The sequence below is a fragment of the Mobula birostris genome, chromosome 6, assembly GCF_030028105.1.
Source record: "Mobula birostris isolate sMobBir1 chromosome 6, sMobBir1.hap1, whole genome shotgun sequence".
In the NCBI taxonomy this organism is placed as follows: domain Eukaryota; kingdom Metazoa; phylum Chordata; class Chondrichthyes; order Myliobatiformes; family Myliobatidae; genus Mobula; species Mobula birostris.
In genome coordinates, this window is record NC_092375.1 from 147,484,632 (window position 1) to 147,500,926 (window position 16,295).

Genomic DNA, 16,295 nt, shown 5'->3' on the forward strand with positions numbered 1-16,295 from the left:
GGAATAGATATCGGCGGCCCCGGTGTGACTGCTGGTGGGTGTGTGTGGGGTCTTGTTCACTTTGTCATTTTTTTCTGAGGGAAAATAGAAGGTGTTACGCGGATTGCTGTGGTCCTTTGGGTCTATCAGTTAAATAATGGTTTGTTGTGTTAAATCACTCCTGTCTGAATTTTCATTGTCTATTTCCTCCCCGGGAGGACAGGCGGGATTTCTACAAGATCTTGGGGGTTTCTAAAAGCGCCTCGGTGAAGGATATCAAGAAGGCTTATCGTAAGCTGGCCCTGCAGCTACACCCGGACAGAAACCCGGACGATCCTGTGGCACAGGAGAAGTTCCAGGATTTGGGGGCTGCTTATGAGGTACGGAGTAAGGGTGCATGTGTGGGTCGGGGGCTGAATAGGGCCGAGAGGAGTCAAGGATAATGTTTGTGTGTTAAAGTAGCGTGACGGTGTAAGATTTGGCTGAAGATGTTTCGCGTTTTCCACGTGAAATCTCCGAGTCACTTTTTTTAGTTCTGAGTTGTAATAATGACAAGTCGGGGAGAATGTGTGGCTTCTGCTCATTGGCTACGAGGAGGGAGGTGAGAGGGCGCTCACTATAATTTAAACCAACAGAAAGCTGCGGAAAGGTTCTTCCAATATGCATACTTTAATCAATTTTTTTGTAGCTGTTTATAAGAAATGATGGCTTAATATTTAAATAAATTGAAACTCCAATTCTCGAATTCAATGACTGTTAAGTGGAATTCGTTTTCCTAACGTGTATTTTGTAGAACATGTCCATTTTTCAAGTCAGTTTATCCTAGTTCAGAAATGGTTGAAGTCACTGTATGTGGTTGAATGAATACTGAATGATATTGGTAAAGCGTAGGCATTGAAACATCTGCTATGTCATCCTCTACTGGGACCCAAAATGCTATTCCTGTGGAAAATGCAGTTTTGCGTAGGCTTGGGTCAGGATGGTAAGGAAAGAGCTTGCATTTGTATAGTAACCTTTCATGACCTTGGGATACAGTATCCCAAATTCCTTGCATTTGACACGAATCTTTATTTAAAAGACAAAATAATGTGCATGCTGGAAATTTGAATTAAATACACTATGATTGAGAGTGGGAAACAGTTAAAATTTCAAAACTATACCTTTACATCAGAGGTTTTGTGTTGCTTATTATGGGACCTCTAGCATTAGGGAACCTGAACACAGTATAACTGCGGAAGACTTGTCTGCTGCTTGTCATTTGGTGTTTATATCTCTCTCCCATTCTGTACGTCACTTCATTTGAACAATGCATGATTAACAACTCGATGTTCTCAAAGCATTTTGCAGCCCTTTTGGCCTTGGTTTAATAATGTTATAGTCAATGTTAACTGTAGGTGTAGTTTTGTTCAGGGGATGTAGAACTTTACTGAGGAGGTGGATTTTTAAAAATGCTGTGATACTTGTTCAAACATTGGTTTTGTATGCAGAGAAAATTTGTGCTAGATTCTCAGGCTCATGCAGAATGCTCAACCTGACCTTACCATGCGTAATTCCCTTCCTCTTTTAACTAATTTCATGCTATTTTTCTTAATAGTTCTTTTCATATAGTTATGCTTTTTCTGTCGAATGGTAATATCAATTAATTTAACATTCTGCACAAAAGTTGTTTTGAATATCTTTATTTTTTTCCTATTTCTAATCTTACAGTTCTGTTAAATTTATATCTGGTGTTCATATTTTCAAACAAAGATGTCTAAGCTATACCATGTTCAGCTGTTCCTACTTGTTTTCAAATAAAGTTTCTTGAAACTTTGCAGCTCCTCCCATTGAAACATTGGAGTTGAATGGAAGAAACCTGGAGTATTCTCTTCCACTCTCATTGCAATACTAATTTAACTGGAGTGCTGAGTTCAGTAGATTGATTTGATTTCAATATTGTATCACCCAGTTCCATATACAAGTTTGGAACAAAGTCTACGGTGTCTCCAAGTTATCACAGAATTACCTCATCCTGGAGAAACATTTTGAATGTTTGTATGCACATAATGATATGTGTACAAATGCTATGTAATTAATATATTGTTCCACAAGGATGCCATAGAAGCTATCTGATTTCATAAAAATACATTTGTGATTACATTCCGCAGTACATCTTTGGTACCCAGAACATTTATAAAATGGATCACATCCTGTACCTTAGAGGAGAATAGAAAAATCATGCCAGCATTTTTTTTTTTAAAGTTTATCTTTAAATTTATTGTTTCTCTCATTTGATTTTGTTTTAATATATTCTTAAACATGCTCTCAGTTTTAAAAATGCAACCATGAGGAAATGCAAATTCAGATAAAAAAAACTTCCACTTTATTGAAAGCAGACGTGGACACAATAACTAAATGTGCACAACTCTTAACTACAGTAACTTGTGTCATTGAGAGAAGGGGAAATGAAGGCTCTCTGTACATCTTGCTTAATCTGTTACCACCTTAATTGGAACAGAGGTTTCCAATTTGAAGGATGTCCGTTTACCCACTTTGCATTTTGTTCATTTGGTAGAAGCATGAAAATTTTTGAGATGCATGAATGAATTGAGTAGGTGAGAGCATTTTGCGAATCATATGTTATTTAATTTACTAGTGCAGCTCAGAAAATTCAAGGGGTTTCTTTTACCATGCCAAGTCAAAAAATTATTTCTTCTGCTTCATGTAACATCTGTGAACACTTCGTTCTCTTACTTTTTAAAGGTTCATATCTGAAGTTGGGCTATTAATCAGATTGAAAAGTGTACCCTAAAATGATAGTGTGGTGTAACCCAGAAAAATCAAGCTGGTGTAATTGGAATCAATAAGTTTTTTCCATCCACCCTTCCTTCCTGGAGGGTTTCACAGTTTGAATCTTTGTCTACACTTTTAATCTGGGAAAATTCTTCATTAATGGAAGCAAAAAAAGAGATACGCTTCTAAGGATTGCCTGTTGATTTAGGTTGTCAGTTTTTAAGGATAGGAGTATTCATGGAACCAAATACCTAGGATGAGTTTTGAATCCAGTTACTTTACACTTTGTAAAAGCTTAGTAATAAAATACAAACTTGGGTGCTAGGCTGCTAGTCACAAAGAATTCACTGAATTTATTTTTCTCTCAAGTTTCTTGGCATTGGTCGATATGTGCAAGTCCATATGCCTTGAATTGGCAAAGGTGGTCTTTACACCAGGTTAATGGAAACTGAAGCAGAGTCATTTGTAGTTTTATTCTAAGTGTTTATGAAATGCTGAAAATGTTTATTTTGTAAAAGACATTGGTTGGCATAGATGAGAGGGGCAAAAGAGCACACTTCTATGGTGTATTACTCTAATACTCTGACAAAATATGAGTAACTGAAACTGTAGTGTTCTTTTTTTTGTTTCTTCTAAGCAGACGAGGCAGTAATAAAGCACCTATTGATTAGTGCTATCTGTACTTCTAATAGGTTTTGTCTGATGAAGAGAAGAGGAAACAGTATGATATGTATGGTGAAGAGGGTTTAAAGGAAGGTCGGCAAGGTTCTCATGATGACATCTTTTCACAGTAAGTAATGTACTTTGCATTTTTAATGTCATGTTTTGGATGCAATCTTGGTCTTGTATCTGTAAATCGTTCTCCACCTGTAAGATCCAACTCTTACCAATGTGCTTTCTGTCCATCTTTCTGCGTATCTGAGATTCAGTTTACTCTGGATTTGAAAAGGTATTGAGTTAATTTTCAATTGTTATGGGGAAAATTAGCCATAAGAGTAAGTGACACTTGACATGAAAGCTAATCCTTGCATTAGAGTTTACTGTATAGTGATAAGGGATGGTCACATTCTGTGCTAACGTAGCGATTGAGATCAGCAGATCTCACATGAGCAAATATTGAAGTTGAGATCTTTAAGCATCAGAGCTGTGATACGGTTGTGATCCATTTGCGAAGACTGGTTTGATTAAATGTAAACTCAACTGAATATTAAATTTGGAAATGCAGAAATAAGATATTACTATTTCTTTAACTTTTTACTGGACAAATCGTTTTATTTTTAACTTGCAGCTTCTTTGGAGACTTTGGTTTTATGTTTGGAGGAAGTCCTCGACATCAAGATAGGAACATTCCCCGAGGAAGTGACATAGTAGTGGACCTTGAAGTTACACTGGAAGAAGTATATTCAGGCAATTTTGTAGAAGTAAGTAATCAACAGAAACCCATAACAAATTTGATTTTTGGTAATTAATGCATTTGTATATCTACTAACTCCTTATTTAACCAAGTAGGAAGCTGTTCAGCCCTGCCTGAGAGTAAAGTCAAAAGTGCACCAGGACCTCATCAGAGGGTATACCAGCCTATTACTCTTGCACACCTCCAGCTGCAGTTGGAGAAACACTCTCATATCTAAGTATTAAGGATGGGTCTGAGGTAGCCAAAGTGGTAGCAGCTTTTGTAGTGTGATGTGTGTGTTGATCTCAGTTTCAAATGACAAATTGAAAAACTGCCAGTAACACATTATCAGTGCTACTTGGTGGTATAACAACATCCTAGCCTATGACATTCAGCGTCCTAATTTTGATAGCAAGCTCAGACTGCAGGGATGAGAGTGCCTGTCCATTATCAGCCAGAGGTGCAACAATGAGGACCTTGTGCATTTTGACTTGGCTCTTGGCGTAAGGCTAAACAGTTTTCTGTTGGTTCTGGTGGATAAATAGACTCTCTCTATGAATAAGCTAGAGACACATGAAAATAGCAGTGAGAAGAATTATGACAACAAGCATACACATTTTTATGACTCTGCTGTGATCAGAAGAATTCCAGTGTGGCCCTGTATTAGCTGACCCTGTAATCATGTGAGGAGTAGATCACCCTGAACAGCTTAATCTTTCCAGCAGTTTAAATAAACTGCTCCTGCTCACACAGTTCTTGATAAAGGCACCATTTAGTGGTCAACTGCTACACTGAAAAGGTGGGTTAGGTTGTGGATGCTCAGTTCCAAAACCAGCCTGGGATTCGAGTAATTGCATTCCGCTAAAACTCTGCACTTTGGCCAGGGAAACATGGACAAATACTCTTCTTGATATTCAGAGGGGACACTTGTTATTTGTTACAATTCCTGCATTTGCTCCCACCTATCCTGGGGTACAGTGCTTTCCCTCTAGCGAGAACAGTTTTAGCAGATGCTGCAGGGACGACAGCTTTGTGTGTGGATTGAATCCATTATCACCTGGAACTTTCCCGTGATGAGTACGTCGACAACCTCATTAGCTTTTTCTTGACATGGAGATTATCTCTGATGTCTAGAATCTCTATTGATTATGATAATTTCTCTGGAGTACAAGGCAGTGTTCCACCAATCTGTATGGCTGTTTATTGGGCTCTGTGATGACCACCCTGTTTTTATTTTCATAAAAATGGCCTTTTGGTCTACTGTGTCCACATTGACCATCAAGTCTATTCACCTGTATTAGGTCTGTAGTGTTCTGTGCCTTGGCAGTTTGTCCAGAAGCTTTTAAAATGTTGTGAAGGTATCTTCCTCCACCAGCTCTTCCGGCAGTACATTCCAGATAAATTTCTTGCTTTTTATGTATACAGTTCTTTTGTGAATTGTATTCAATTCTTTTTGTCGGTGGAAAGGGGGTGCAGGAGCTTCAGGTCCCACACAATCAGATTTAGGAACATTTATTACCCTTCAACCATCAGGCCACTGAACCAACGTGGATAACTTCACATGCCTCAACACTGAACTGATTCCACAACCTATCAAGGACTCTGGAACTTGTGTTCTCAGTATTATTTATTTATTTTTGTATTTTCAGTTTGTCTTCTGCACACTGGTTGTTTGTCAATCTTTGTAGTTTTTCTTTGTGAATGCCTGCAAGAAAATTGGTCCTCTGGAATATCAGAAAGATAATATCTGCAAGGAGCCAAAAGTGATGGGGAAGATGCGAGGGATAGATACAGGGTCTATCGAAGTGAGGCAAAGCAGCAGCAACGTCATGGACCCTATACAGATTACAGAAGAGGTGTTTGCTGTCTTGAAGCAAATTATGATAGACAAATCCCCAGGGCCTGACAAGGTGCTCCCTTGGACCCTGTGGGAGGCAAATGCAAAAATTGCAGGGGCTGTGGCAGAGATATTTCAATCATCCTCAGTAACAGGTGAAGTAATGGATGATAGCTAATGTTGTTCTGCTGTTTAAGAAAGATTCTAAGAATAAACCAGGAAATCATAGGCCGGTGAGCGGTGAGAGTAGTGGGAAAGTTATTGGAGGGTATTCTAAGGAACTGGCTATATGAGTATTTGGATAGTCATTCCTTTGTGCATAGTGCGTATAGAGTTTTCAAGGAAGTTACTAGAAAGTTAAAGGCTGGGCAGTGAATGTTGTTTACATGGACTTCAACAAGGCGTTGGCCATGGGAGGTTGGTCATGGAGGTTCGGGTGCTTGGCATTCAAGATGAAGCAGTGAATTAGTTTTGTGGGAGAAGTCAAGAGAGTGGTAGTAGATGGTTGCCTCTCTGACTGGAGGCCTGAGACTAGTGGAGCACTGCAGGGATCGGTGCTGGGTCCGTTCTTGGTATCTATATCAACTGTCTGGATGATATGGTTAACTGCATCAGCAAATTTACGGATGATGCCAAGATTGGAGGTGTAGTGGACATTGAGGAAGACTTATCAAAGCTTGCAGTGGGATCTGGACCAACTGGAAAAGTGGGCTAAAAAATGGCAAATGGAATTTAATGCAGACAAGTGTGATGTTTTGCACTTTGGAAGAACCAACCAGGGTAGGTCTTGCACAATGAGTGGTTTGGCACTGTGGAGTGTGGTATAACAAAGTTATCTGGGAATACAGGTCCATAAACCTTTGAAAGTGATGTCACAGGTAGATAGGGCCATAAGAAAGCTTTTGGCACATTGGCCTTCTTAGGTCAAAGTATTGAGTACAGGAGTTGGGATGTTGTTTTGAAGTTATCTGGGATGTTGGTTAGGCCCAAGTTGGAGATCTGTGTAGTTTTGGTCACCTACCCACAGGAAAGATGTAAACAAGACTGAAAGCGTACAGAGAAAATTTACAATTAATTTGCTGGGACTGCAGGATCTGGGTAATAAGGATAGATTGAATAGGTTAGAACTTAATCAAATCTCCCCTTGATCTCCTACATTCTAGGAAATGGAGGTAAACAAAATCACAAAAATTATAGGTAGGGTAAATGCAAGCAGGCTTTTTCCACGGTGGCTGGTTGAGACTACAACTGGAGGTCATTGGTTAAGCGTGAAAGGTGAAGTGTTTAAGGAGAACATAAGGGGAAATTTCTGCACTCAGAGAATGGTGAGCGTGTGGAACGAGCTGCTAGCACAAGTGATGGATGTGATTTTGATTTCAACATTTAAGAGAAGTTTGGATAGGTACATGGGATGGGAGGGGTGCGGAAGGCTATAATCCGGGTGCAGGTCAATGGGACTAGCAGGTAAAATGGTTTGGCACAGGCCAAAGGGCATGTTTTTGTGCTCTAGTTTTCTATGACTCTTATGTCCCGACCCTGACAACCTGCTCTCATTCTCGTCCACATAACCACTTGACTTGTTAAACCTTCTAATTATCACCCGTTACAAGAACACACAGTACTACGGGAGATAAAGCAACTGATTTATTAGTAGCTCGCTACTGGAGAGAGAGCGCACTTCTAGGGCACACATGGGATCTGTACCAGTGGTGTCTGTCTCCCCGCATACAGATACAGAGTCCCCTTTTTTATATCCTTTCTGTCACGTGGCAGGAAGCAATTTTCCTAGCTACCCCCATAGTCACATGCCTAGCAACAGTAGTATTTTAAGACGTAGACCGCTTGGTTGCCTTATAGACCAAAAGTCATCAACCTCAGGAAATGTGCAGATGAGATGGCCCCTTGCTTTTTCAACCGTAGTTTCACATTTGTTTGGACAGTTTTACTACCTCCCGTTCTGCAGGTAAGACAAGGGTTGTGAGTTCGTATCGAACCTTTGTCCAACTTAGAAGTATTACAATTTATAGAGCTAGCTTACACGACAAAAAAAGCACTTAGCTTAATCCTTGTGGTTTTGATCCACAAAGCATAACATCTGCAAGGTTATCAGTGAGAACAGAACAAAGGTCTGTAGCAATTTTAACCCGTTATTCACAAGAGTCCGAAAATCATTTCCTGACCCCTTTAACCCTTTAATATCTCATTCCCTCCTTTTATTATTCCATGATAACACAATTAAATTGGGGCTGAAAGCAGTGCTGCTAATTGGATAGCGAAAGCCTTGCAGCGTGTTTAAACAGGCCAACGGTACACAACACACAGTGATAATCACGGCAAGAATGACTAGCCCATGCAGGAGATAAGAGCCCCACGATCCCCCTTGCAACCAGCTGAGCCTCCCTTCTCCGGCAGACCCTTGCCTAAAACTATCTAACTGCTCTTGAATCTCTAGAATTGTGTGAGAGACTTTATAGGACTCGTCCCTGACATGAGTGATGCACTTATCCCCAGCTATGGCACACACGCCTCCTTGCTGAGCTAACTGGTAGTCCACGGCATACCGGGTTTGCAGAGCATAAAGTCGCTGTTCTGCCATTTCTTGGTTGATTGCCTCCAGGCCCTCCATTGTGCTGTTCCCCAATGCTGTCAGCCCACAGATGAGGTGGTTGCAATTTATTTATTTATTTATTTATTTGTTTGTTTGTTTGTTTTGCTGCTATGGGCCCTGCTGAACCCCCTCAGAGAGAGAGAGACAGAGTACTCAGGAACCCATAACCCAAAGATGATCCTAGAGTTACTGGGTTCTTATAATCTGCACAAAATTCTTTACTGATGGATCGAGCCACCAGTTGCCGTCGAACGTGGGCTTCCTGCAGGCAAGGAACGGTGAGAGGGCTGATGGTTCCTACTGCGAATAGGCGAATAATGGAGGCAGAACATTGGTAGCCATAGTATAGGTTCTGTTAAAGAGGAACACAAATCTGCACTTTGCCCAGTAGCATGTGGAACTACCAGAAGAAAATATTTTCTGATACCAGGTATGTTCAGAGCGGTATATTGAGGCGAAAGCCAGTGACATTGTCCCTCGAGAAACGTGGGTCCCATTACAATGACCACATACATACTCACTCCCTTTGGGTAGGGAAATACACCTTTCTCGAGTACAGGTACATGAAAACTTCCCTTGTTTTATTCTGCAATTATGATTCAGATGCTGCTTTTCAGTGCAGGGGATGTTCTCAGGAACTTTGACAATTACATACCCCCATCCTAATCCCTGGAAACAGAAAGGGTAGCTTTGGATGCCCCTACAGTTAGAGTTAGTGACCAACACCCTCTTCCCAATCGTCATTTCATTGCATTCGTGCCTTTAGCTAGGACTGAGTTCCCCAGCACTTGGATTGCCAATTCTCAGGTCCACCCAGAGATACCGTTCAGACTCTCCACACACCGTCCCCTACTCCCTCTTGTAAACTTTCCCTTATCACCTTTACACTCTCTGCCTGACCTATCCTCTTCTACTAAATCTTCCCACCTCCTTTCTGATGGGTTAGCCACGAATAGTGCCTCCACAGATTGAGCTAAGGGGTAACATACAGTTCTATACCATATAATTGCATATGCATTTCATAAGAGATTACTTTCCAAAGTATCCGTTAGTACAAACAAAGAGTCCAAGTCCAACAATAAACACTTTTCGTCAGGTGGCCATCGCTTACAATCGCTCAGGTGAATCCACTGGTCGTGCCTTGTACTTTTACTGCTGTGAGTGTTTGGAGAAGGATCTGAAAAGGTCCTTTCCACTGGGGTCCAAGCTTGGGGCGCTCCTAATCCCTTGTCAGTTCTGAATCTCCAATTTTCAAATCTGGTCACTCGCCTCCGGTTTTTCCTATGGCTTAAATGTCTCCTGCACCTGAGAATGAAGAAACTTTAGAAAGGATGTTAATTGCTTTAAATACCTTTGCAATTCATCCCCCATAACATTAAGGTCAACTTGAGTGGGAGGCTGCGTGTTAGCTTCCAGGACGTCCATAAACAATTTCAGCTGCTGGTACTCCAGTCGTGGAACGGGGAGTCATCCTCATATGATACAAAGCTAACAGAAGGACCTTCAGCCAGTTCAGCCCGGTTTCAGACATTAACTTAGCCAGCTTATTTTTCGGGGTGCCGTTAGCCCGTTCCACTACTCCTGCAGCCTTCGGGTGGTAGGCACAATGAAACTGCTGTTCAGTCTGCAGCACCTCGCATAGCTCTTTATTTATGTTTCCCACAAAATAAGGACCATTGTCCGAACTTAATCTGTCTGCGTGCCCTGAATCTTGGTATAATCTCTAAGTAACAACCTTACCACCGTGGAAGCTTTATTATTGGTGGTTGGAAAGGCTTCAGTCCATCTACTGAACACATCTACAATCACTAAACAATACTTATAACAGTGTACACGCGGTAGTTTGATTAAAATCAAGCTGAATGCATTTAGAAGGACCACTTGGCAAGGGGGTTTTTCCTGGGGCACATTTTATTCCTTTTCCTGTGTTTGTTTGTTGGCATATCAGACACGATCGTATTTTCTCTTGTACTGCCTCTTCTAATCTAGGGTGCCACCAGGTGCGTAATAAGATGTTACTCATTCCCTCCTTGCCAAGATGTGTATCAGTATGCAGTCAATCAATAAGCATTGGTAACAAAGCATCAGGTACACACACTTGGCCAACTGGAGTGAACCGGAGGCTCTCAGATGCAGAGTGCGAACACCCATGCGTCTTCCAGATTAGTTTTTCTGAATTTGGTGTCCCCCTGTAGTTGTTGTACAGTGTCCATGTCTGGAATACCCTTTGTTGTTGTGGTCAGCCTGCAGGCCAAGGCCAATTTCTCTGCCCTGGAGACAATACAAATGGCAGTCTGCGCTGCTAATTTGTCTTCCCTGTCTGCCCGGTTATTACTTTGGGTAACTGTAGAGGAGTCAGAGAGTTGCGCTAAGCACTTACTGATAGCCAATTGTTTTGGGAGGAGGATGGCAGTGAGGAGGTTCTTTATGTATGAGGCATTCTGGATAGGGGTCCCTGCGGAAGTGAGGAATCCCTGGTGGGCCCACAATTGCCCAAAGTCATGAGCTACCCCAAAAGCATAACGGGAGTCAGTAAAAATATTGGCCACTTTATCCTTGGCCAATATACAGGCTGTCGTCAAGGCAAATAGTTCGGCCTTTTGTGCCGAGACAGAAAGTTGTAAGGATAATGACTCGGCCACAGCCGAGTCATTCACAATAGCATAGCCACTAAGACGGGTTCCGGTTTAAAAAAAAATGAGCGCTTGCTTCATTTGGGGTCGCGAGTTATCTGACCAGTTCATGTTGGTCCTTATAGCAGTAGCGATATTCTCAGGGATACATTGCAAGAGAATAGCATTAAACTGGGGTGAGGAATTCCCAGCATTATAGGCGGTATCCCTGGCATAAGTCGCGTAAGTGGAACAGAAACGGTTCCAAAAGTCAGCACCGTCTTCTTTATCCTTTGGTCTACATTCTAAGACTTCAGTCATGTCAATGGGCTGCTGGAGGGTTGTTTTAAGAGCTTGTTTAATCTTGTCTACCTGTTGCTAGGGGTCATGGGTTGCTGCTGAAAATGCCTGACAATTACTATGATTATCCAGCCCCTCGTACCATTTGGTCCGTTCATCTTGAATGAGAGCCATACAACAAAGACTAAAAGATCTTGGGGAGTGGCCTGATTCATTTGAATGGTAACTATTATATAGTCTATAAAATCGTCAGGATTCGTCTTACTATTAGGTGCCTTGCCCATGATTATGCACATTTCAAGCAACACACATCAAAGTTGCTGGTGAACGCAGCAGGCCGGGCAGCATCTCTAGGAAGAGGTACAGTCGACGTTTCAGGCCGAGACCCTTGGTCCTGACAAAGGGTCTCGGCCTGAAATGTCGACTGTACCTCTTCCTAGAGATGCTGCCTGGCCTGTTGCGTTCACCAGCAACTTCGATGTGTGTTGCTTGAGTTTCCAGCATCTGCAGAATTCCTGTTGTATGCACATTTCATGTAGTTTCCAGGGGGTATAAACCTGCAGAGTAGGGAGCTGAGCATTTCCATGGGGATTAGGAACAATTCGGGTTGGCAACAGTCGGGGAGTATTAGCACTCGGGGCCACTGGCCCGAAAGGATCGTCATCATCGTATTCCTCATCTGGGTCTATCAAGGGTCCATCTCCTACCAAACAATTCCTCCTTCTGCCCCTTCCATTGGACACTGGCAGTCGGGAGGGCTTTTCCTTCAACTGCTGTTTAACTTGACTCGTAGTTCTGCCGGCTGTCGGGTCAGTGAATTGTCCCGACTCCTGATCCTGTTCCTGCCCATGGGGGCCTTGGGGGGAGTACGGGGGTGATGGTTGTCATGCCTGTGGTTGCAGGAGGGGAAGATAAAGGGTGGGGGGGGGGTCGCACTAACCAATCCTCCTCCGTTTTGTCTGTGTCATCGGTCTCGTTTTGGAACAACATGGGCAATCCAGACATGTCTGGAGATACCTCCGTTTTACCCTGGTAATTAGCACCCTCATGTCCCTTTCCAGTTCCTTCTCCGGTTTTCTCCCTCCTTTTCTGTCCTTTATCATGCTCCTCACACTGATACTTAAACACTTCCCATGGCTTGGGTTTGCCTTCCCTATCACATACACTAATTCCTCTTCTACCTGCATTGTGTTCCCAACTACTTTGTCAAGACTTACTGGTTAATTCCTTGACCGTTTTTCTCCATGTTGACATTAAAATTTTCCATTTTTTCCCCTGAATTTCGTTTCCCCATTGCCTCCTCTGCTTGAATACATTTTTTCACATCCTAGGTCTCTCCTAATGGCCACATTCCATTTCCCAGTTTCTTATTTAATGAAACAGATAATTTACAGAAATCACTTTCGTCCCTGGGATTCTCCTTACAAATTTTAAACAAGGGGGTGTCCGGTCCTGACTTATCAAGGGTCTGACCCATTTTCCTTTAATCGGTTAATTTTGTGCCACATCTCTCTGCACCCACTTCAGGGCCCTGACCTTCGCGGGGGGGATTTCCCCTCTTAACAACCGGTCTAAGGCAGGGTTTCCGAAACAGGTAAATTATTGTAAGCTTACTCCAGTGAATCCTCTAACTGTTATCCGGGGTGTATCCTCAAACCCACTCCTTGTACCAGGACAAATCCTCAAGCCCACTCTTCTTACTGTAGTACTCGGGTAATCTTAATGGTTCTTCAGGAGTCTGTCAGAGGATTACCCGCCAGACGAAGGGGTCATCAAGGTGGACAATTAATGAGAGATATCAGGTTAAATCTTACCTTGTGGGCCCATCCGTCTCAGGTCATTGCCACCGAGCCAATCGCTGACGCCATCTCATGGGAATGCCTCGTCTTGGACTCCTGGCTGACTCACCAAATTGTTAAACTTTACTTCTAACTATCACCCCGTTACCCGATTGAAGAACACACAGTACTACGGGAGATAGAACAGCTGCTTCTTTATTAGTAGCTCGCTACTGGAGAGAGAGCGCACTTCCCGGGCACACACGGGATCCATACCAGTGGTGTCTCTCTCTCCCCGCACGCAGATACAGAGTCCCCTTTTTTATATCCTTTCTGTCACGTAGCAGGAAACAATTTTCCTAGCTACCTCCATAGTCACATTTCTAGCAACAGTAGTATTTTAAGATATAGACCCCTTGGGTGCCTTACTAGACCAAAGGTCATCAACCTCAGGAAATGTGCAGGATGAGATGGCCCCTCGCTATTTCAACCGTAGTTTCACTTTCGTTTGGACAGTTTTACCACATCCCATTCTGCTGGTGAGACAAGGGTTGTGAGTTCATATCGAACCTTTGTCCAACTTAGAAGTATTACAATTTATAGACCCAGCTTACACGACGAAAAAAAAACGCTTAGCTCAATCCTTGTGGTTTCGATCCACAAAGCGTAACATCTGTAAGGTTATCAGTCAGAACAGAAGAAACAAGGTCTGTGGCAATTTTAACCCGCTATTCACAAGAGTCCAAAAATCATTTCCTGACCCCTTTAACCCTTTAATAGCTCAGTCTGTCCCCCAACCACTGAATCCCCTAACAGTTCCACTCACCTTGTGCCACAATGTACAATGCTTCTAGAGTGTTCTAGTTATGATGACAGCTATAAAGAGTGTGATCTGTCAAAGACCATTGGATTTTGATAGCAGTTTGGAATTTCTGTGCCAAGCTTCTCCTGCACAAAAATCCCAGTGTTACTGTCTGATGTATGGTACAGTTGTGGCAAGTGAAGGTTTCCCATTAAGATCATTTCAAATTTTCAGGTTAGTGATACTGGTTGAATGTGTTCTCACTCCAGTGAACTTGCTATTCTTAAAATGCAAAATAGGCCACCGTTATTTCTAACAACATTCTTGGACAGGTGGAAACCGTACTTGTGGTTACACCTGTGATCTGTTGTTGAGTTGTAAAATAACTTAAGTCAGTAATGTGTTCCGGTTTATTGCCCCTAACAGGCTTTAAAAGGAAGGGGTTTGTTACTAAATTTACTCAGAAGATGAATGGTTTTGAAATGGTGTAAAAACTTGTATTAATCTATGATTCCTGCTGGTCAAATGCTTACACTCAAATTTACCAAAACAAATCTAATTACATAATATAAAATGCATGAATCTGAGATTGGATCATGTCAGTGTATTTTAGTTTTTTAATCTTACCAGTTTCTTTTTTCCTTCTATCTTTATTTCTCCCACAATATCAACTCTTTGCTAGGGAGTATTTTGATATTCATTTTCAATTACTGTCCTAGTTCAGCATGGCTAATTTTCTAGTCTGCCTATTTTGGTGCTGACTACATAGAGTGGTGCTAGAAAGTTTGTGAACCCTGTAAATGTTTCTGTATTTCTGTAAAAATATGACCTAAAATGTGATCAGATCTTCACAAGTCCTAAAACTAAATGAAGAGTATGTGAACCTCTGGGGTAATGCATTCTGCAAAAGCTATTTGGAGTTAGGTGTTCCAATCAATGAGATGAAATTGGAGGTGTGGGTTGTAGAGGTGCCCTGTCCTATTGAAACCCTGCTGGTTTCCTTGGCTGTGTGCATCTAGGGAAGACAGATTCCAGTCCCACCAAACCCGTGAGATTGAGAAAGCTGTTCCACCCTAAGCCCCGATTTGTGTGGATGCTGTGTAATTTGCTACTCGTTTACAATTCAGTGCCAAGAAACAGTGGGCAGCACACTGCATACGATTGAAGGAATTATATTATGAATCTTAACTTGAACTTGACTGAAGGGTTAGTAAAGAAAGGAGAGAAAAAAAAAAACCAAAGGGCCTATTATAACTAAACAGTCAAATGTTCACAAGTTGGAGCTCAACTCTTCCAAAAATTCATATTCACCAATCCTCAGTCGATTTGGCCGCCTGGCTCCATTGAATCACGGTCTCCGACCAGCTTGAATCCTACGACCGGTTCTCTCCAGTGTCTTCTCTCTTTATCTGCTGCCAAACAGAAAAAAACCCAAGACCAACCTTCCGAATTGAATGACACCCATTCTTCAGCATCCCTCATCTTCAACAATAACCCAAACAGTCTGAAATCAGAACAGATTGCTTTTACAGAACTGCCAAAATGAAATACCAACAACCTAGTAAAAATGTGAGCCAGGTTGTTGTGTATATAAAAAAAAAAAGGCACACAAAATCAGGTTACTGACAGAGCCTGCTCTTCTCAAGAAAAAATAGTTTATGTACACCATGCCTCAATCAAAACAACTTTCGGAGGACCTTAGAGGAATTTGTAGAAATGTATGAGGCTGGAAAAAGCTACAAAAGTATTTCCAAAGACCTGAGTGCTCATCAGTCTTCAGTAAGAGAAATTGTTTACAACTGGAAGAAACTTGGTACTGTTGCTACTCTCCCTGGGAGTGGGCGTCCTGCAGAGATCACATCCAAGAGCACAAAGTGCAATGCTGAAGGAGGTGAGAAAGAACCCAAGGGTAACAGCAAAAGACCTGCAGAAATCTCTAGAACTTGCTGAAGTCTCTGTTCATGTGTTCACTATAAGAAAAATGCTGAACAAGAACGGTGTTCATGGAAGGACATCGCAGAGGAAACCACTGCCCTCCCAAAAAAAAAAATTACTGTATGTCTCAAGTTTTCGAAAGACCACCTGGATGTTCTACACTGTTTCTGGGGCAATGTTCTGTGGACAGATGAGATAAAAGTTGAACTTTTTGCACAAATGCACATTGCTATGTTTGGAAGGAAAAGAGCATTGCACCCCAACACAAAAAACCTCATC

The 16,295-nt window shown here is 42.0% G+C and overlaps 1 protein-coding gene across 1 annotated transcript in view; it reads left to right on the forward strand.

The window, feature by feature from the left end:
- Positions 1 to 16,295, forward strand: part of dnajb11 (DnaJ heat shock protein family (Hsp40) member B11) — a 42,271-nt gene that overhangs the window by 261 nt on the left and 25,715 nt on the right. The window contains exons 2-4 of the mRNA XM_072261571.1: positions 203 to 359; positions 3,444 to 3,541; positions 4,040 to 4,172. Of these exons, the coding sequence (XP_072117672.1) occupies positions 203 to 359; positions 3,444 to 3,541; positions 4,040 to 4,172 (388 nt within the window). The remainder of the gene's footprint in view (positions 1 to 202; positions 360 to 3,443; positions 3,542 to 4,039; positions 4,173 to 16,295) is intronic.